Source organism: Homarus americanus, unplaced genomic scaffold (genome assembly GCF_018991925.1).
Source record: "Homarus americanus isolate GMGI-L3 unplaced genomic scaffold, GMGI_Hamer_2.0 scaffold36188, whole genome shotgun sequence".
Classification (NCBI taxonomy): domain Eukaryota; kingdom Metazoa; phylum Arthropoda; class Malacostraca; order Decapoda; family Nephropidae; genus Homarus; species Homarus americanus.
The window spans coordinates 6,031,838-6,053,735 of NW_024718183.1; the positions used below are offsets into that span (position 1 = coordinate 6,031,838).

Sequence of the window (21,898 nt, forward strand, 5' to 3'; positions counted from 1 at the left end):
ACACACACCATAGAGCCACACACCCCATAGCCACACACACATCATAGAGCCACACAACACATCATAGAGCCACACACCCCACATCATAGAGCCACACACAACACATCATAGAGCCACACACAATACATCATAGAGCCACACACCCCACACAACACATCATAGAGCCACACACAACACATCATAGAGCCACACACAACACATCATAGAGCCACACACACACACATCATAGAGCCACACACAACACATCATAGAGCCACACACCCCACACAACACATCATAGAGCCACACACCCCACACAACACATGAAAGCAACCCCCTCATCATTCACTGCTTGCCTTGGGACGCGTGATCACTGCACATAAATATTATGCCTCGTACATTTTTCACAAGGTGTTACTTATTACAGAGATGTTATTGCCTCCCTCCTCTCGGGAATAACATTGTTGAGTTTTGAATTTGTGAGTTTAGCTGTGTGTCTGTTTGGTTGTTTGCTTCATGAATGATATGGAAAGATTAGATATGTTTTAATATTGTTTACGTGGAATAAATAAAGTTACAATCAGTTCCCTCAGCCTTCCAAGCGTCAATAGTTTGATTAAGTAAACAAACAACGGTACTGAAACCTGTTGAGTCTCTCTTGGCATTAATTTTGTATCCGTTTCAGTCGTCGCTGAGTAAGATCGTGGATTAAAAGAGATAAATTCAACACCAAAACTGGATGAATTGGAAAAAAAAATAGTAATGAATCTTCTGTATTGTAGAAGTTATTGTTAATCTCCTCCTCCAGGTAGAGATATTTCCCCAAGGTGAACTGCTGTTAATACCCGACTTACCTCCCCAGGGATGGCCTTCACAAGTGGCGCCGTTAACGCACCACGTAACATACCCAACAGGCTGTCTCGCTCGGCTACCAAATTACTTCTTAATAGCTCTCATTAAATTTATGATGACCGTCGAATGTCAAAATTACTTCATGCATGACTGTAAAATACCTGTGTAAGGGTGTCTTTGTGACCCTGTTGTTGTTGTTGTGAGTGAGGGGTGTGGTCATGTATCGTGGAGGGGGGGGGAGGGGGGTACTGGGACAAGAGCATACAATATCTACACAGGTCGCCTCACTAAGAAAGATTAAAACAAACAAGCAAACCAAAAAACAAACTGACCCAAAATCTCAATGATAAGTTCCCCTGACGGATCGAGAACTTGAAAAATACATAAACGATATAAAACTTTAACAGCACCAAAGTTTTACACAACGAGGTAAATGAAACTTACTGACTTGTTAAATTATACGCAGCTTGACTATAACTTTTAAGGCCTCATATAATTCTACATTAATCTCTCTATTTTTACTGTAGCTTTAATAATAATAATCCTGACGCCATAAATTAACTTACGTGTGACAGCTTAAAATATTGATATGTACAGTACTTTTGCCTGAATATATAAACACTAATAGTTTTAGAAGGAAGAGGAGGGAGGGTAGGTAGGGTCGGCCAGTGGAAGGTTTGCCCTCCCAATGCGTGTGTGGCTCTTCCTATGACGGCGATCACGCCATGGTGTGCAAGAAAGGGGGCTTCATATGCATGAGGCATGACGAAGTAAGGGATCTCAGAGCAAATATGTTGAAGTAAATCTGCCGGGATGTCATGGTAGAACCGACCCTCCTTCCATTGGACGGTGAGAATTTCCAACATAGGACATCAAACACATCTAACGAAGCCCGTGTGGACGTCAGTGCTCGAGGATTCTGGACGCGGGGACAGCGAGCTTTCTTCGACATCAGGATTTTTTATCCCATGGCCGCATGTCACCGTAACCTAGCTCTCGATGCTGCACATAGGAGGAACGAGAACGACAAGATAAGGGCATATGGGGAGAGAATCCAAAACGTTGATCAAGGCAGCTTCACTCCTCTAGTGTTCACAACCTCTGGTGGGATGGGACCAAGTGCAAGATGTTTCTACGCCAGACTCGCGGAGGTGATCTCCGAACAGAAGCAGCAGCCCAGAAGTTTTGTTACAGCCTGGATGAGATGTCGACTGTCTTTCTCTCTCCTTCGGTCGGCTTTGCTCTGCCTCAGGGGAACGAGAGCTTCTGCCCCAATTCCGACAACTGCTGCAGATATTGACTATGAGGCTACAGTCACTGAATGCCGCATAGATCTGCGGCTCAACTAATTTAACACAGATAGGATAGCTACTTATGTATTAGGATATTTAATATTAAGGTAATTAAATGGTGGCGAAGGTGTGGCTATTGGGGGAGGCTGGAGGCCAAAAAAAAAAAAAAAAAAAACTTGTTGTAGTAATAGTAAACATAGTGGTAGGGACAATAGTGATGACTATGATAGTAATAATAGTAAGGGTAATGGGATTAGTTAGTAATAGTAGGAAAGGTAGCAGTAAAAGTGGTCAGTATTTAGTAGTAGTAGTAGTAACAATCAGTAGGGTCAAAATAAGACTTAACTTCATGCAGAGTTATCAAGCTTCATGCGTCACAAGGCCACTAATGATTCACCAAGTACACAATGTTTTTATAAGTCTAGCCTGTCAACTCGTACGTGTAGAAAGCTCTGTTTGCTGTCTTAACCCGAGCCTGCAACCTTCTACACTTCTCTTATACCATTATCATCTCTCCTCCTTTGACTTTCATGACCTAGCGATATTTTTAGTAGTGAAGACAATAGATTATAGTAATAGAGGTGGTCACACACATCACCCCTGCAGCTCACACTTCAGACATTCCACAACACGCTGTTATGGCAGAGTTCACAGACGGACGCTCGTGTGTGTGTGTGTGTGTGTGTGTGCTCGTGTTCATTTAATATTTTAGCGTCTCGATGCGTACTGTATGTACCCCAACCTGACGTGAATTGGGTGTGACTCATACTGGTATTGTGGGGTCCAGAGATGAGCCCACCCCCTTCCTACCCACACCCACCCACCCACCCACACCCCCCACATACCACTACCTGGCTCTCATCCCGTCCTCTCTTCCTTTGTTTCTCTTATTCCTCATCTTACCCACATCTTGTACGCTTCCCTGTTCCACGTTTTACCCCCAACCTTCCCTTCCTTCTAAACTTTTCCATTTCCTCCCCTAAGCTCCTCCCATCTTTCCCCGCTACTCCCCCGTCAGCTGGCAGTTCACTGTGTGTGGCGGTACTCTAAGTTCAAGTAGCACGTTGAGGCTTATACTCGTGTCCCAATTCCCCTAAACTCCAGTTGTCTCTTTGTCAACACTTAAACCTAACTAGTAAGAGATGTGATTGTGTCAAGGCTAAAGTGACGCAGTGTAACAGTGACCCAGTTTCCCCCCCTCTCCTGTACTCCCCCACCCCTCTACCCCTCCTCTCAACCTTTCTGAATTAACAATGGCAATACTGATTTTATCGAACGCTTATGAGCAGCAGCAGCCTGGCTCAGGTAACCGCGCCCCTAGTGTTGGCTCCTTACCTAACACAATCTTGTTAGTTCTTCCAGCCAACAGGTGTAATAGTGAACCTTTTCCCTAAATACATTACACCCTCCCGATGCTGACTTACTGTACAGCTTGACAAAACCAACGTCAACAGACAAACAAAAAGATTCAATACTCTCTCTCAAGATCGTGTATGAATGAGAAATACATATTTAAGATGAAACCACTTTCTACAAAACTAAATAATCTTCGATATTTAGAATAATTTGATGATAAACAGTTCAATAATATAGTAAACTGTGTTAAAAAAAATCTTGTGTTTCAGATAAAAACTCCTTTGCCACTACACAACCCGATAATAATCCATAAAACCATAAAGTGAAATTGAAGACCAAGTGAAATTTTGACTCTGTGTGTCGTAAGCGCACAGCAAACAGAGGAGGAGAAAGTGGAAAGAGGAATAGGACAAATTTACTGTGTTATGTTCTTTGTGACCATCTTGGGGGGGGGGGTAATCTTCATGTCCCTAACCATTACATCAGATGAAAATGATAACTATGGGAGTAATCATATTTTTCCCCTATAAGATGAAGACTGACAGGTGTGGTGTGTGAGATAACTGATGACTGTCGGGCAGTTATCGTGATGACTCTTGTGTTAAGGGTTGGTTACTGGTGCCAAACATGTCATTATATTTTTTTTAGTTAAATTCTTAAAGTAAATGTTTCAGTGAATTAGATTTTCTTCTCTCTTTTAACTGTGTTTTATTTTCTCGTCAAGTTTTTACTCTATTCTGACAAACCCATCTTAAGGGAAATGGAAAGGGCAAGAGAGAAGGAAAAGGAAACGGAGAGAGAGGGAGGGAAAGGAAAGGGGAAGGAAAGGGGAGAGAGTGATATATATATACGTCATTCCCTGTCCATCATGAAGTTAAAATTAATCACCAGCAGGTAACTCACCACCTCTTCACGCTCACACAGGTAAACCCTCGTGACTAAGAAACACCAGAGAGAAATAATTACCACAGTAGCGAGTGTTTCGGCTGAAGGAACGTACCCATTTATGAGTTTTTACATCGTGCAATTTAGTTAGTAATTGGGGAGGGTGAGGAAGACGAGAAGCAGCGTAGTACAGGTGTCACGCCAACCATCAGGTGTCCGGTGTAATTTGGCAAGGTTTGATATGAAGGTTATCAGGGAGCGGTGATTGGTGGTTGGCCGCTGTAGACTTCATCAAAAATTTCTAGTCACGACAGATTAATCTAACCTTCCCTTACTTATGCTAAACACTTACCTAACCTAACTTAACCAAACGCACCCTAACACAACCCAACCCAACCAAACCCAACCTGTCCGGATACGCGTTAGATTTTCTTTTGTTTTTACATATAAACACGTCACTACAGTCCCTTTGTCCCTACCTATCACCCCCCTCACTTGTCACCCTCCTCACTTGTCACCCCTCTCACCGTCACCCCCTCACCTGTCACCCCTCTCACCTCACCTCATCCCTTCACCTGTCACCCCCTCACCTCTCATCCCCTTCACCTGTCACCCCCTAACCTGTCAACCTGTCACCTCCCCCTTCACCTGTCACCCCCCTAACCTGTCACCCCCCTCACCTGCCACGTCCCACTCTAACCAATAACTTTTCAGACATCTACCACTTGGCACGAGGCCACAACACCTAGCACGTGGCCACAACACCTAGCACGTGGCCACAACACCTAGCATTCGCCCACAACACCTAGCACCAGCCCACAACACCTAGCACGAGGCCACAATAACTAACACGAGGCCACAATAACTAACAGGGACCATCATTATCCAACCCTGTCAAGGCCAAGTCGTGAGTGGTCAATAGTGGTGCTGAGGGTGAAGGAATCTTGAGTATATACCTTTCATTCTCTTTTCATTTCTTCCACACACGTTCATCACCATTCTCTCCTTATCATTATTCACTTCATTTCTCATTATTTACCATTATTTACCATCTCATATTCTCAATCCATCTTTCTCTCTCCTTTTATCTTTCTCTCGTGTTTATGTGTGATGGCTTGTGGTGAGATGCACTCTTTCGTCAATTTTATGGAGAAAATATACTTTACGCCTCAGTTTGATCATATTTATAGATGGCGTTAGATTGCGTGTTTAAGCTCAGTTCTGCGAGGCGATTGTGACTATGAACTGGGGAAGAGGTGTGTCGTGTTCCCTGTGTAGTGATGATAAAAGGTAATTAACCCTTTGAGTATGCAGGGGGTTAAGTTATTGTACTCGAGGGGTTAAAGCATTGTATTCAAGGGGATAAGTTTTTTGTATCCAAGGGGTTTAAATCATTGTACTAAAGGGGTTAAGGGGATGATAACCTCTTGAATGGCCGTACTTATTAAAAAAAACTTAATTTGTAACAGAAGCTTAAGGTCGTGAATAAGAAATATAAAAACGTAAAATATAAAAATAAAATACAAATAAAAAATCACAGACGAGTTTCATTTGGTAAGTGTAAAAAGAATTATGAGCCAGGTGAGGGAGTGACCGTGACGGCTATACAGTATCTAATCCTTGTGCAGTGGGTCAGAAGGTCTTGGGTTGTGTAAAGGTCTCGTATGTATTAATCAATTGTAGCCAAATGTCTTCTGGGAAAAAAAGGTTAGTTGTTCCAAGAAATGTCATCTCTAACACACACACACACACACACACACACACACACACACACACACATAGTCTTTATTTTTTTCTAATGTAAAATAAAATACAAAGTAATGAAATATAAATATAAAAACATAATTCAATTCCACCAAAATAATAACAAAGATACAAAATTCACCTTTACTTTACATGAACCTAATAACACAGTCTAAACCTCAATACATAAAACATGGAACTCTCAAGAACAAAATATTAAACCAATTAAAACATTCTAGTAATTTCACAATATACAAAAAAAAAAAAATCACGAAATTTTCCTAGCATAAAATTCAACCCTGTCACGAAAATACCAACTTTGTCAGGTAAACTAATGATCACCAGGATTTACAAAAAAAAAAAATACAATCTTGTAATACCAGCTGTCGGGGCAACATAGTGTTATATACGTACTCGCAGGCTAATGGCGTCAGCAGGTCGGATAAGTCGAAACAAAATTCACCCTCATTTCCGAAATTACCCCCCAAAAAAATAAATAAAAATTGGCTGTTGCTTCCTGACACATGTATACCTCGTCTGGCAGCGTAGGCGGGCCGGTAACCTTCGAGTCCTGCCATTTTACGAAAGAGAAACGGGAGAAAAAGAAAATAGAGACAGAAAAGACAGAAAAACAAAGAAAATAAACGAGAAAAATAAAGAAAAATAACAGAAAGAAAAAGAGAGAGAGAGAGAGAGAGAGAGAGAGAGAGAGAGAGATCGACTAATGGATTACGGCAACGTAATGTTAAGAGCGTGGCGATTGATGGCCCACCAGGTTGTTATTATGATAGACGTCAATGTTGGAGCCGAGTGACGTAGCTACAGTACTTCCGTGGGGCATAATTACATCAACACTATAACTGGGGAGGGGGAGAAGAAAGAGGAGGAGGAGGAGAAGAAAGAGGAGGAGGAGGTGAAAGAGGAGGAGACAAATGGTAGGAGAGAGAAATATTGGAGTACAGTGATGAGTTAACAAACCAACAGACGCACCTCTACACTCCCCTCCACGCCAACAGCATCAAGAACCATAACTCATTACGTGAGGATCTATATAATGGTACAGAGGCGCCACAAGACTGGACCACTTAGCCACAGCACTACCGGGCGTCGACCCTTCTGGTAATTCACCCGCCCCCCAAAAACTCCATTAATTTTCCCCTTTACTGAGGATGGTCATTGCACCAAGACATGTCGAATTTTAGAAGCAATGTTTATTTGTGTTGCCATATTCGTATCATCACCTGATATAGTTAGGTTAGGAGGGTGATCTTCGTAGTGATTCACCTGGTGTAACGCGGCTGCTCAGGTGAATGGGGGGGTGGGGGTCCGCCGTTTGCTTGAACCTCTGGTAATCGATCTCCAGTGAGGCAAGTATGGTGACGCTGCTACCTGGCTACTGCTGCACCCATCATAACTCTTGGTAAAAATAGAAGTCATCCACGTATTGCCATGCATGGTGAGTTGTGACGTTGTCATTATTAACTAGATCACGAGACGACAGGCGATAAAGGGAATGTGGGCATGTGTACGTGTGCGGTTGTGTGTGTGTACATGTGTGTGTGTGTGGTGCGTGACACGTGTGTGTGTGTGGTGCGTGACATGTGTGTGTGTGTGTGTGTGGTGCGTGACATGTGTGTGTGTGTGTGTGTGTGTGTGTGTGTGTGTGTGACATGTGTGTGTGTGGTGCGTGACATGTGTGTGTGTGTGTGTGTGTGTGGCACCACGACCCCTCCCACCTGTGGCAGTCGCGTCACCCACGACACGGTAGATCTATAAGGTACTTGACATACAACCCCTACCCCCCCACCACACACCTCCCCACGACACATCTCCCCCCACACACCTTCCACTCCACCCACAATCTTGTTACAAGTGAGAAACACTCCCCACCTCACACTCCCCACCTCACACTCCCCACCTCACACTCCCCCCACCTCACACTCCCACCTCACTCCCCCCACCTCACACTCCCCCACCTCCACCGCCCCACCTCACACTCGTCCCCACCTCACCCCCCCACCTCACACTCCCCTCCCACCTCACACTCGTCCCCACCTCACACTCGCCCCCACCTCACATGATGAATTAGCCCACTGAGTTAAGACACCCTAACACCCTGAGAACGATGACGTGTGTCCTTCCAGTAAAAGAAGCCAAGCCTTTGATTACGATGTGCTTACCCCTTAGATAGTATGATCTATTCCCTCGTACACGATGCCACCGTACTCGAGGATAAATGGTCGTACTCGAGGGGTTACGTCGGATCTCGTTATCAACTCAAGGGGATAAATTCTTAAGTTCTTAAAAACAACGACAAAGAATAACGCGCGCCCACGAACAATAAATTTCTCGTCATGTTTAAAAGGATTTTATCACCACTTGAGGAATGTCGTCTTCTTACTAGTGGAACTTCTCGGGTCTGTTGGGTCAGGGAGGTAAACCCACACACTTTAGACAAGCGGAGTTTACACAGATGGATTAACAGTAAGGGCTAGTTATTTGCTGTTAAGGGAGGATTTTATTCCCCAGTTTGAAGATTTTTTTCATCTCCTCTGAGGTGATTTACAGAATCTGAAACTTTTGAGATTAGGAACATAAATTATTGTTAACGACCCTGTGACGATGACATAGAACATCTGTATACTACTTTGCTGTCACTCGGAATTGAGTATGGCAATCATCCAAGTACCATACAATGGTAAGAGTTATTAAGGATGTCACCTACGTTGGTGAGTTCTGAGGAGACTAAAGAGGCCGATACGGGACCGGCAGGATCGTCCACAGATGTTGCTACATCATTATACAACCCCCCCCCCCCCATACACACCCACACAGGCCTCAGAGAACACGTCAGAGTTGATGCCCTCGCCAAACTCGCGTCTAACAAAGTAACTGTTGAATACAATCTGGGTCTGTCAAAAAGAACATGTTGATATATTTGACGCAAACAAACAAGTGCAAACAGGAAATAGACAATCGATTGTCCACCATGATGAGATGTATCAAGTGAAACATGTATATGGACCAAGTAACAAGATCACTAGATTACATGATGTTATAACCGCTAGACTAAGGTTAGGGTATAAGTACCTCTGGCAGTATGTCCCTCAAGCAGATGTGAACAAAACTATATGTAAAGTGTGTGGCCAGATATAAGGCCACACACTCGAACACTACGTCCTTAACTGTGTGAAGATAGAACCTTTTAAGGACAGGTCCAAACACACTGTGTGCGAAATGGCACAACACCTTATCTCTAAAGGCAAGATAGCTGACCTATTATGATTGTATCCACTTTTTTGCACTTAGTAGCTAAGTCCATTTTCATGTATAAAACCAAACACACAATATGCTTGAATACCTTTCACACATAATTATGTGAATAACAAAGTGTGTGGCCAGACATACTGCCTCAAACTCCTGTACTCAGGCAGTTGTGAATAAGTTATCCTCTATGTACAGAACTAAACAAACAATGCATTTTAAATACTCCGTAACATTCAGTGCCATAATATCCTGACCACGGGGGTTAGTTATAAATACCCTTTGTGACCTCTACTCTGCAATCCGTTTGCGCTACAGCAATAAAATGGTCGCTGTACTTGGTAAAATAATAATACAAAAATCCAACACACACACATACATATCCCCCCTAACACACACCCAAACACACACACACACACACACACACACACTCTTCCCACACATACACACACTTACCTCACAGATACACATACTGCCCCCCCCCCTCCCTCACACACCATCACTTCCATACATTCCCCCCTACACCCCCCTACCCCCTAACTCACACAAGAGCGTCCCTGTATCGCACTTAACCTGAGTGACCAGGTACAGTATATTACGGACTGTGATATATTCCCACGAAGATTAACCTAAAAAATATATAATGTAGAGTTCCCGGCCACAAGATTATCAACGTTGACTATCAGTTCATCATTTGTTCCCGTAACATAACAAGAGAGGTAACATCTTTGTGTTGGTTAGATTTAATATATCTGGTTTTTTTCCAATGTTGATACACCAAACAGCTTGATTTTCTACGGGGAGGTAATTGTACTTTAGAGTTTCATATATCAATACTCAATATCTTTACTACTTGATATTTAATTAAAAAATCACTGTAAAGTTCACCGTTAATCAATATAGAATCCCAATTCTCACTGACAATTCACTCGATGTCACCACCAGTTCATATACCCAATGAATCTTTTAATGTACTTCCAGTTTTCAATAAACATTTATATTTTGCTATCAACATCCTACACACCGATGGTTAACACTGGCCCGGTCTGTTGGTGTGTTGTGTCTGCCTTACAGTTGCTTTGCTTGGCTAATCTTACTGTGTCGTCCGAGTGAGTGCGTGTCGTGTAAATTTGGACATAGATAGGGCCAAGTGGGTCTGTCCTGCACGTAGACTATAACCCTGGACTGTATGAAACGTGAGTCCAGCGAGGCGCGGCGAATCTAGGCAGTCCACGTGCGCCACCACGGTGATAGCTGACTGCCTCCCTTCACCTCCCCAGCTCACCTGTCTGGCTCACCTGCTTGGTCCTCATACACCCCTCCTCCTGACCTTCCCCCTCCCCTCCTTGCTCCACTCGTCCCCCCCCCCACTACTGAGTGGGGGGGAGGGGGCCATAGCAACGACCTCCTTCTCCTCCCCCTCCCACACTCCCTCCTTCTCCTCCCCCTCCCACACTCCCTCCTAACCCTCACTCCTATATCTCCCCTCCCACACACACACACCTTCAGTCTCTTCACTCCCAACGCCCAGTCCCCTCACCATCTTCCCCTCTTCCATTTTTACCTTCAGTCTTAAACTTTCCTATCTGTGTCTCCATGCTCTCCCTTCCTCTGTCCCTCACACTCCCTTTCCCTCTTACCTCCTTTCCTCTATCAACCCCAATTCTCATTTACTCCCCTCTATCCTCCTTCTACTTAGTCACTCTACCTCTACTCCTTCGATCATCATCCATTCTCCGCCCCTCCTCTCTCCCAAAGCCTTCCAATACCCCTCGCCCCTCCTTCCCTCTCTCTCCCCCACACACCTCACCCCACCACACACCCTACTCCCACTCACCCCCACACACCTCCCACACACACACCACATCACACCCCACCTCCCCCACACACCACACCCCCACACCTCACACCTCCCCACACCCCACCTCACCCCCCCCCACACACCTCACACCCCCACACCCCACACCTCCACACCACACCCCCTCCCTCACACCTCCCCACTCCCCTCCCACACTCACACATACCCCCACACCTCCACACCCCCCACACACCTCCACCCCACACACCTCCCCCCCCACACACACCCACCCCCCCCCCACTCCCACCCACACCTCACACCCCCACACACCTCACTCCCCCACACACCCACACCCCCCACACCTCACCCCCACACACACTCCCCCCACTCACACCTCCCCCCCACACCTCATTCCCCCACACCTCACCCCCACACACCTCACCACCCCCCACACCTCCACACCTCATTCCCCCACACCCCCACACACCTCACACCTCTACACTCTCCACTCCCCCACCGCACTACCCACTCTCCCCGGGTCGATGGACGTAATGAACATAGTAGCAGGGAGGTGGACCCCCTCCTTCATACAAATAATGATCATTACACATCCAACTAACTTATTGCCTCCAAAAGGTCACACTTGAGGCGAGGTCAAATACAGACCAAATCACACTCGAGGTGAAATCATTTATTGTCTTCAAAAGGTCACACTTGAGGCGAGGTCATACTATTTAACACGGAACTCTAACTGATACTTCCAATGTGAGGTTTCCAAGGCCAGGATTCCAAGGCGAGGTCTAAGACTGAGGCTTCCAAGGACGGCTTTCACCTTATTGTTCTACGCAGTACTAATGACGCGGCGGGACTCCCAAGAGGACGTGAATGACAACAGCAACGGTAGTAACAGTAATCTCACAGCAACGGTAATAACAGTATCCCCCTCCGAAGTAGTAGTAACATTAGCCCCCACAGCAACGGTAGTAACAGTACTCTCACAGCAACGGTAATAACAGTATCCCCCTCCGAAGTAGTAGTAACAGTAGCCCCCACAGCAACGGTAGTAACAGTAGCCCCCATAGCAGCAGTAGTAACAGTATCCTCCACAGCAACGGTAGTAACAGTAGCCCCCACAACAACGGTTGTAACAGTCGTTCCCACAACAACGGTATTAAAGGTAAACCCATAACAACGGCAGTAACAGTAGCCCCATGGAAGTAGTAGTAACAGTAGCCCCCACTGTGGCGGCAGTGGGGTTGCTGGCGGCGGCAGAGGGTTTTGGCGTCACAGTCGACCCACAAGAGGGACCACCACGCTCGCTGCACACACTAATTATTACGCTATTCACCAGGCGGTCGAGGAATATATGTCGGGGCCATGATAATGAGTGTAAGTGGCCGCGTGTCAGATGTCTCCTGAGCGTGTAAAATATAACAAGTTTCCTGTTGTAAATGTTTAGACAAGTGTCGGGTGGTGTTGAGGTTGTCCCCCTGAGTGATTGTATTTTGGGATTCTGTATTCTTGGCGTGGGAATGAAGGTGTTGTATTCAAGGGGCGTAGTCATGGTAATCAAGGGGTTCAATTATATTAGAGGAGGTACGACCATAACATTTAAACAGTTTAGGTAAGTACTCTAAGAGATTAAATTGTACTCGTAAGTATTCATGGGGTTTACTCAAGTATTAAAGGGTAGTCCCATTTCCTAAGGGTTGGTCTTCCATATCAATGGTCAAAACGTCTTTAAAAATTACGTACCTGTGAGCTGATGCCGCTGTCGCTGTGTGCCCGGGCGAGGGAGGTAGGGTCCAGCACCACTTCCGTCATGATGCACCGCAGAGGAGCAGGAAGATTCTCACACCAGTAATTGGGGGGCCGTCAGCACGCCCTAGCTCACGGCCAGGAACGCCCTAGAATTCACAGGAAGGGTTGTGATGGCGCAGAGGGTCCAGGTAGGGCGGACAGGTGTTGATCATCAGGACTCGTGGCGCTGTGCTGTCGCGTCCATACCATCGACAACTGCAACCATCAACAGTGTTAATATTGTTATCTTCTCGTCAGCCAACCTCATCAACGATCAGTAAAAAACAAATTGTTAACAAGTGCAGTAAAATCAAATATAATAAATAAAAGAGTTTTATTTAAGAATCCTGATCCTACCAGAGTCATCTCTCTACTTACCACCAACAATGATTTCAAAACACGATCTAAACTGAAGTAAAAAATGTATAGGTTCATCTGTGTGTTGAGTTTGAATAACATTTTGGATGACTTTCAACCAGACGTAAAAAAATTAATGAACGAATAAATTTACAAAAATAAAAACAGCTGGACGTCATAAACCAACGTAATAAAAGTAATAAAAGTATAGGGAAAAATTGCATACGGGAGTTCTAATGTTCATATAAATGCCTTAAGATAGAGCCGCTCAACCAAAACGTTACCAAATCTAACACATAAGATGAAACACGACTCATGTAAACATTAGCAAGTAGATCAAATGCCTAGGATGGTTAATCTTAAGGTGAAACAAGCAACGGGCTAATAATCTTGAGGGAGTCGTTTTCTGCACACGGGAACCAAAGAAAATGAAAATATTTATCACAAACTCTTACATTATACCGTACTGTTTGTTTATTGAAGTAAAATTTAAAATATCGCTTTTAGATCACTCGAAGATCCCCCCCCCCCCAGCTTGTTTACTTGGTGATTAAACTATACGTTAAAGGTAGCGTAAGGGAGTTTAATCTTGGTAAAAAATAAGCTGAAGGGGGGGGGGGGGGCATCTTCAGGTGATTAAAATACGTGATATATTTCATTTGGCTACCTAGACAGTCCGTCCCTCGTAACGCTCTTTAAAGGTGAGGTACTTTCCCGTTTGGAGTACTGTCTGGTCCCCGACATAACTGGAAACTGTCAGTTGATTGAAAACGACCAAAGGAGGACCACCAGACTGGTGTCTACACTACAGCACCTCAGTTACCCCCCAAAATTAGAACGCCTGCAGTTGTCTAGCTAATAACATAGGCAGGTTAGGGGTGACTGAATATAAGTTATAAACACCTCAGAGGACATTAATCAGTCCACTGTTTCATACCTGGAGCTGCCAGACGCTCGCCCAACTAGGGGTCACAGCTTATGGTTGAAATCCCGGCAAGTTCGGAAAATTGTTATAGCTAACTTTTTGGGAGTCAGAGTTGTGAAGTTTTGGAACAATCTGCCAGAGAGTATTGTGACGGCACCGAGTCATTCAAGACAAGACTTGAGTCTTGACCAACACTGGAGCAGGTACAGATACATTCTGGAACCAGTGCATGACCAGTACTTGTCAACAGTGTGTAACAGAGATATGATCAACCCCCCCCCACCCTCCCCAATCGACTAAAAGACCGGTCAGTGGTGATGATGATAAAATAAAGTATAATATTTTAAGAGTTTGCGCTACAAAACTTCATTTTCTCTTACAGGTTCCATAGTGTACAGAAAACAAGTTTTTTTTAGGGGTAGCTTACACAAAAGTTGTCCCTTCCGTCACAGAAAAAATGCATTGGTTCACTCAGCGTAATCATACTGACATAACCAATCACGCATACTGACAGTTATAAAAAGTCAGTAGAGGCAGACCAATGATAGCCTAATGAAGCTGTAAAGTGGTCATTAAGTAGGACAGCATGGCACATACCTTCATCCATCTCACTTGATTACAACGGATACTAGAGTACAAAGTAAATAAAGATTTTAGTATAGAAATAACAGTTTAATGGCTTTCTTGGGCGTTTGGTTGACTCAACACACTGTTTACCTTTGTCTGCCTACCTAAACTATCTATGTACAGTTGTCTGCAAGAATACTATTCCATCTTTCCATGTAGTAACGTCACAGTGGTAGACACGAGTTCCTATCAAGTACGACGGAGATTTATCATTACAGAGATATTGAATGTAAACTCATGTATGGAAGTAAATCGTATCTAAATAATGAGCTCTTATGAAATGAATGCTAAGTAAAGCAACAAGCTTTTAAGTTTCGGCGTTTTAATCTAAATCTGCTTCACACTGGTTGTATACACAGACAGGTGGGGGGGGGGGATGTCAGTGATCGTTGTATAATAAGTAGACTATGCCCTCCACTGTCCTTAACGGGGAGTCATGCCTATGGGACCCACTTTCACTTTCATGTATGAGGTGAAAGTATTGGAGGCCTACTGTATTATGTAACAACTAGAAACACAATGAAATCATGATGGTCATATAAGGATCATATTAATAATACTTGAGAATTATTAAAATTTAGAAAACTAACATTAAGCAGAAAAAAACAGACAGACAGACAGACAGACAGGTGGAGGACAAGTTCACCAAGCTTTCTTTCACATTTTTAGTCTAGGAGACGATGACAAAACTTGTGAAATTTAAAAAAAAAACTATTGTATACAGCAAAATAATTAAGAAATACAAATAATTATGGGAATATTTCTTCTATCCACCTCCCCATCAAACGCATCCCCTTGCACCTTCACCCACTCCTACCCCGACTCACCACTACCCCCCACCCTCGCATTTCCACCCCAACGCACCCCAACGCACCACCACCCCCCAACGCACCCACCTACACCTCCAGTTTAAAATATTAACAATAAAGGAATAGTTTTCGTCTCTTGCTTCATCATCTTTTATTGCTGGATTCAAAATGTTTTCATCGTGTTCAAGGGGTTAAGGTGACGCATTCAAAGGGTTAAGGCAACGTGTTCAAGGGGTTAAGGTGACGTGTTCAAGTGGGTTAAGGTGACGTGTTCAAGGGGTTAAGGTGACTCGTTCAAAGGGTTAAGGCAACGTGTTCAAGGGGTTAAGGTGACTCGTTCAAAGGGTTAAGGTGACGTGTTCAAGGGGTTAAGGTGACGTGTTCAAGGGGTTAAGGAACGTGTTCAAGGGGTTAAGGTGACGTGTTCAAAGGCGACGAAGGAGTTAAGGTGACGTGTTCAAGGGGTTAAGGTGACGTGTTCAAGGGGTTAAGGTGACGTGTTCAAGGGGTTAAGGCAACGTGTTCAAGGGGTTAAGGTGACGTGTTCAAAGGATTAAAGCGACATGTTCAAGGAGTTAAGGCGACGTGTTCAAGGGGTTAAGGTGACGTGTTCAAGGGGTTAAGGTGACGTGTTCAAGGGGTTAAGGTGATGTGTTCAAGGGGTTAAGGCAACGTGTTCAAGGGGTTAAGGTGACGTGTTCAAAGGATTAAAGCGACATGTTCAAGGAGTTAAGGTGACGTGTTCAAGGGGTTAAGGTTACAAGCTCAAGGGGTGCAGTGCTTAAGGGGTTAAGGCTACAAGCTCAAGGGGTTAAGGTGACGTGTTCAAGGGTTAAGGCTACAAGCTCAAGGGGTTAAGGTGACGTGTTCAAGGGTTAAGGCTACAAGCTCAAGGGGTAAGGGCGACATGGTAATACATCGTCTACACATTAACTTCCTCCTACAATTACTATACTGGGCAATGAAATGTGGGTCGACCAATCGTGTGGAAATTCTCACGAAAGCGTGCGGTGAAACCTCCACGTAAAAGATGACAGATAGACAGACAGACAGACAGACAGACAGACAGACAAAATACCATCTGACTCGATTTTCACTTCGCTGGTAAATACAGTTATTAATCACATCACGTATTTGTGACGTTTTCCTTCCCGATTTCTCAAGACACACCGAGCTGGTCGCCTTGTAATTACGTCCTAAGTTTGAACTGTTTATTAGGTGAAACAAGACTTGGTGTCGTCTGCTGCTAACAAATACGTCTTACGAAATTCCCCTCGGTTATCATAATTATTTGTTTACGTGAATATAAAACACAATTGGTTTTATTATTTCATACTATTTATTTACTATCATACTCGTTAGTATTGATATAATAATAAACAGGCAATCATACTATTTCATATTTATATTAACGCTCGGTAATTATCATACTACTCCACCATACTCAATACTGAATATCATACTCATCAATCTTTTCATCAAGATTCACAAGACATTATATTACGTGACTCGCATCCGCTACCATAATTATTAATAGTAAACAAAAGAATCCACTGGCAGAACACAGTGACTTGAGACAGTCATACTAAGGTGTTTTATACAGTTTGTCCCAAAATATATGTAGCCAACGAAGGAATGAAGACGATTGGGGTCTTAACTCAAACTGGTATTGATTATGACATTGTTGTGGGCTGTGTAAAGGTCCCTGTATGATCCCTGGGAATTTTCATCGCTCACTCTCTCACTCGGAACCACAAGAACCTGACCACAAAGGAGGAATGAGTTGAGTTGAGATAAACATGGGTGTTGAGTGGTGTGGTTTACGGGTGTCGAGTGGTGTGGTTTACGGGGTGTCTGTTGAGTGGTGTGGTTTGCGCCCCTGTAGAGATTAATGGTAAGCTTGTGTATGCCACAGCAAGGATAAATGCAGGTAAGAAATACCATCGTCATCATCAGTCCGTATCAGTCCGTATCAGTCCCCTAGTGCTTGAACTTCACCATATGCCAGTACAGTTTCTAGCCTCGAGTCTCACCTGGCCTGTGAGTAACTATTAAACTTCGTACTTCACCTGACCATCTGGCAGGTGTCGTCTACCGGAACTGTTGTAGTCGAGTAGGATCCAGTCCGGAATCCACTTGGTCCACTGATAGTCTATTCACCCTTAAATATAACTTGTTCACTGTCACCACAATATCACTTCTACACCTCAGACCTCACACTATTATTTCTGATTTTAGTTGAAAGGGTTTTTGTTATCATGAGCTCTTTGTGTTCTTTAATATTTGTGTTATTCCAGAAATTGTTGAAAGCTATGATCAGTACCGCCTGAACATGTAAAGGGTTAACCTAAGGATCAATAGCACCTTCATGCACACTTTGTCGAGGCTTGAGGCACTGTCGTCCCCCCCCAACCCCCCCGGGAGTGCTGGCTGTATTTATGGTAATTTTTGTTGGTATATTAATAATAATAATAATAAAAGATTCATATGAAAAATAAGTAGGTAAAAAAACAATTATACGAGACCACAAATGTGATCTTTTCCCCATTGTTTGTTGACTTATCCGTTGATGAGGTAGTTGGGTGAGCAATACAAACTCCGGGTCATACTGCAAGAACAGGTGAAATGAACTTACTCCACAATAATGATCATTAACACCAAAGTAATAAGAATCTTTCCTGGACTAAGAGAAACATTTATAAACCATATTCTGCTGTGATCATCGTCAAGGAAAATTTGTTATCACACACAATCGAAAATACTTGACGGAACCTCTATGTCTGAACCCTCGCCTCTTGACACCACAACAAATAGGAAAGTCTCTTGCCTACAGGTTTACCTATACCTGGAATATCGTTCAAATCCATCCGTTTAACTCGTGAACCTGACGGACACTCCAGCCTCTCAACCAGGCAAACTGACGGTCAAGAGTTAATACCTGTTAACTCTCTATGACGGGTATGAAAATAGAGACAGTAATACAATAAATCAATACAATACTGAACGTCATTTGCTATTATGTGTTAACTGTGTCGATGATGGAGACAGTGAGGGTCACCTGATGCTATACGGCCCCCCCCGCCCCCATCCCTCTCTCCCCACAGTGTTGCTCAGTGGTGTTTATGGCAACGGTGGTGCGTCAACACAACTCTCGGCCCTGTGCTATTCCGGAGTGCTGTTAATATTACGCCAGTTAACGTTTGCTTGCTAGAGACAGACAAACAAAGAGACAGACTGACAGAGTGAGTGAGTGAGTGAGTGAGTGTGTGTGTGTGTGTGTGTGTGTGTTTGCATAAGTGTGTGTGTGTGCGTGTACATAAGTGTATGTGTTTGTGCATAAGTGTGCATCTGCTCAAATATTTGGGCGTGTTTGTGCAAATGTGTGTGTGCGCGCGCACGCGTTATCGTATATGTAAATAATAATAATAATAATAAACGGTTTATTAATAGAGTTGCAGCCGGTGGCTGAAAATATACAAACTTACATTTGATTTAGACATAATGATATACGTTCAATACATTTACAGGGCTGTACAGTACATAAATCAGGAGTTGTTTATTATTTTAACAATAGATGGGATGGTGCTGTTCTTATATCTATTAGTGCGGGCTCTTATGGGCTGAATTTTGTTGTAGTGGCGGATTGTGCGAGGTGGGCGGGGGATTGCCGATGGCAGGAGGTGGCGATGACGAGGATGGTGCAGTAGTCCACTGCCAAACCTTGCTAGTGGAGGCCACTGAGGGATGGCATTTCCAGGGTGGAGAGATTGCTAAGGAAACATAAGAAAAATAAGGAGAATGCAATAGGCCGGTTGACCTGTGCATGGCAGCTCCTGTCGAGAGTTACTACCACTCTCTATCATCCATGAATCTATCCAGTCTCCTTTTGAAACTTTCCAGCGTTCCAGCACTTACTACAAAATTGCTAAGCTTGTTCCACTCGTCCACCACCCTATTTGTGAACCAGTTCCTCCCTATCTCCATCCTAAACCTAAACTTATCCAACTTAAATTCGTTGCTACGAGTCCTATCCTGCTCGGATATTATAAGAACTATATCTATATCTCCTTTATTGTTTCCTTTCACCCACTTAAATACTTCTATCATATCTTCCCGCACTCTTCGTCGTTCTAGGGAATGCAAGTGATGTCTTACGTTTCTGCAGCACATCACTGGCCGCTGCCCTTGTTGACTTCAGGAAGGCTTTTGACCTTGTTGATCACTGCACTGTTATCAACAAGGCCATTGCACTAGGACTGCCCATCAACCTGGTCTCATGACTCACTGATTTCCTGAGTGAGCGTTGTCAGGCAGTGAGGTATCAGGGTTCTGTCTCCACATTCCAACACCTCACCTGCGGTGTTCCCAAGGGGACCAAGATGGGACCACTGTGCTTCCTCATCCTGATCAACGACGCTCTATCGGACACTCCTCACAGGTGGAAGTACGTGTGTGTGTGTGTGTGTGTGTGTGTGTGTGTGTGTGTAAGCGCGCGTATATGTATGTGCACTTATGTGTGTATGTGTGTGGGTATCCAGGCGAGGCTTTGGTAAATTTTTGAAGACAGGCGGCCCGTCGTCACCAAGGTCAGTCTACATTGACCTTGGTCGTCACTCAGCCGTTCCCACGTCTCTTGGAAGAGCGTGATTCTTCCTCTCCCTTCCCTTCCCCCCCTCATAATCCTCCTTTTCTCCCGACTCTCCGTCTTGCTCCTCCTTTTCCCTTTCCTCATCTTCCCCCTTCCTCCTCCTCTTTCTTCTCCTCCTCCTTCCCTTCCCCTTCCTCCTCCCCTTCCCCTTCACCCTCCTCCACACAGTCATTCAACACACACACCCCCTCAGTACACATAATAAAAACTTTTATGACAAACAACATTTCTCTACAGGTGAAAAAATAAATCCTAAACTTCTATCTACCATTGAAATGACTTCTTGTTTATCATTGTTTACGTGCATGACGAGCTAGTGTAAACCTGCATGACGCTTTTACAACTTAAGTATAGATCTTATCCATCACGTAAAGGGCACACGGGTAAACGGGTTACTTCCCTTACGAGACGTTATATTACCGGGTCCTACTGTACCCCAGGAGGTAGTAGGCAGCTACCAAACAGGGAGGTACTACCGCCTGGGAAGATATTGGAAGCATGTGTTGTCTAATGGTAGACCCTGCTGCCATATGGCATCACGAAACTTGTGACCAAGTCCCAGGTTGCTGATCTGCCTTTCTGCCTCATTTACACACATTTGCAGGGTCTCAGTTGTTTCTCGTACTATTGACAACACAACCTATATATATTGTTTCTCACTTGATTTTTTTTCATGTTTGTATTTCTTTATGGTTCTTTATTATTATTATTATTATTATTATTATTATTATTATTATTATTATTATTATTATTATTATTATTATTATTATAATTTCGCCCCCCCCAGGCCCCGATGTGGGTCATGACCTGTGCCCGGATGGGTTAATCCCCGTAAAAAAAAAAAATAATAATAATAATAATAATAATAATAATACATATAAAATAACTCGACACGAGCAAGTGGATGGTTCCCCGACTTTAAGGAGAAGATTAAAGGGATGGGAGGTCATTTACTATCGATTAGGCTACTACTTATAACTCTTGAACCCCGCTGCGTGAGTGACCCCTGCACGCGCGCACACACACACGAGGCTGTTATCATGCACTGACCTCGCACGCTCCGTTTCCTTACCTCAGGGGTCAAGATGATCCAATGATTTTTTTTTGCAATGAGGTTGAGGAAACATGCAACTTTTCCCTACTGGTTATTGCAACGCTCGGTGACCTTCAGTGACCTCACCTGACCTCACCATGTTCCTGATGGTGTCAAGGCAATGAAAGTCGTTCATATTTCGTTTTGTTTTGATTATTGCAGGTGTTTCATTCTTCTTATGTAATATACCTGGGCACTGCAACAGCTGTTGGTTCACTTGCAAATCAATGGAGTAATTATCTGCCCTGACAACACATAACAGCCATGGGAGAAGGTACAGGTGTGTAGCTGGTCTACATGTGTGTAGGGTTGGGATACAGGTGTGTGTGTGTGTAGCTGGATTACAGGTGTGTAGGGTTGGGATACAGGTGTGTGTGTGTGTGTAGCTGGATTACAGGTGTGTACAGATGTAGTCAGCTTGAGTAGGTCTTCCCATAACCACTACAGTAACACGCTCACTCCTCATGACG

The 21,898-nt window shown here is 44.0% G+C and overlaps 1 protein-coding gene across 1 annotated transcript in view; it reads right to left on the reverse strand.

The window, feature by feature from the left end:
- Positions 1-21,898, reverse strand: part of LOC121859295 (solute carrier organic anion transporter family member 4A1-like) — an 84,153-nt gene that overhangs the window by 13,207 nt on the left and 49,048 nt on the right. Inside the window, exon 3 of the mRNA XM_042356084.1 lies at positions 12,925-13,185. Coding sequence (XP_042212018.1) covers positions 12,925-12,993 — 69 coding nt within the window. The 5' untranslated portion in view covers positions 12,994-13,185. The remainder of the gene's footprint in view (positions 1-12,924; positions 13,186-21,898) is intronic.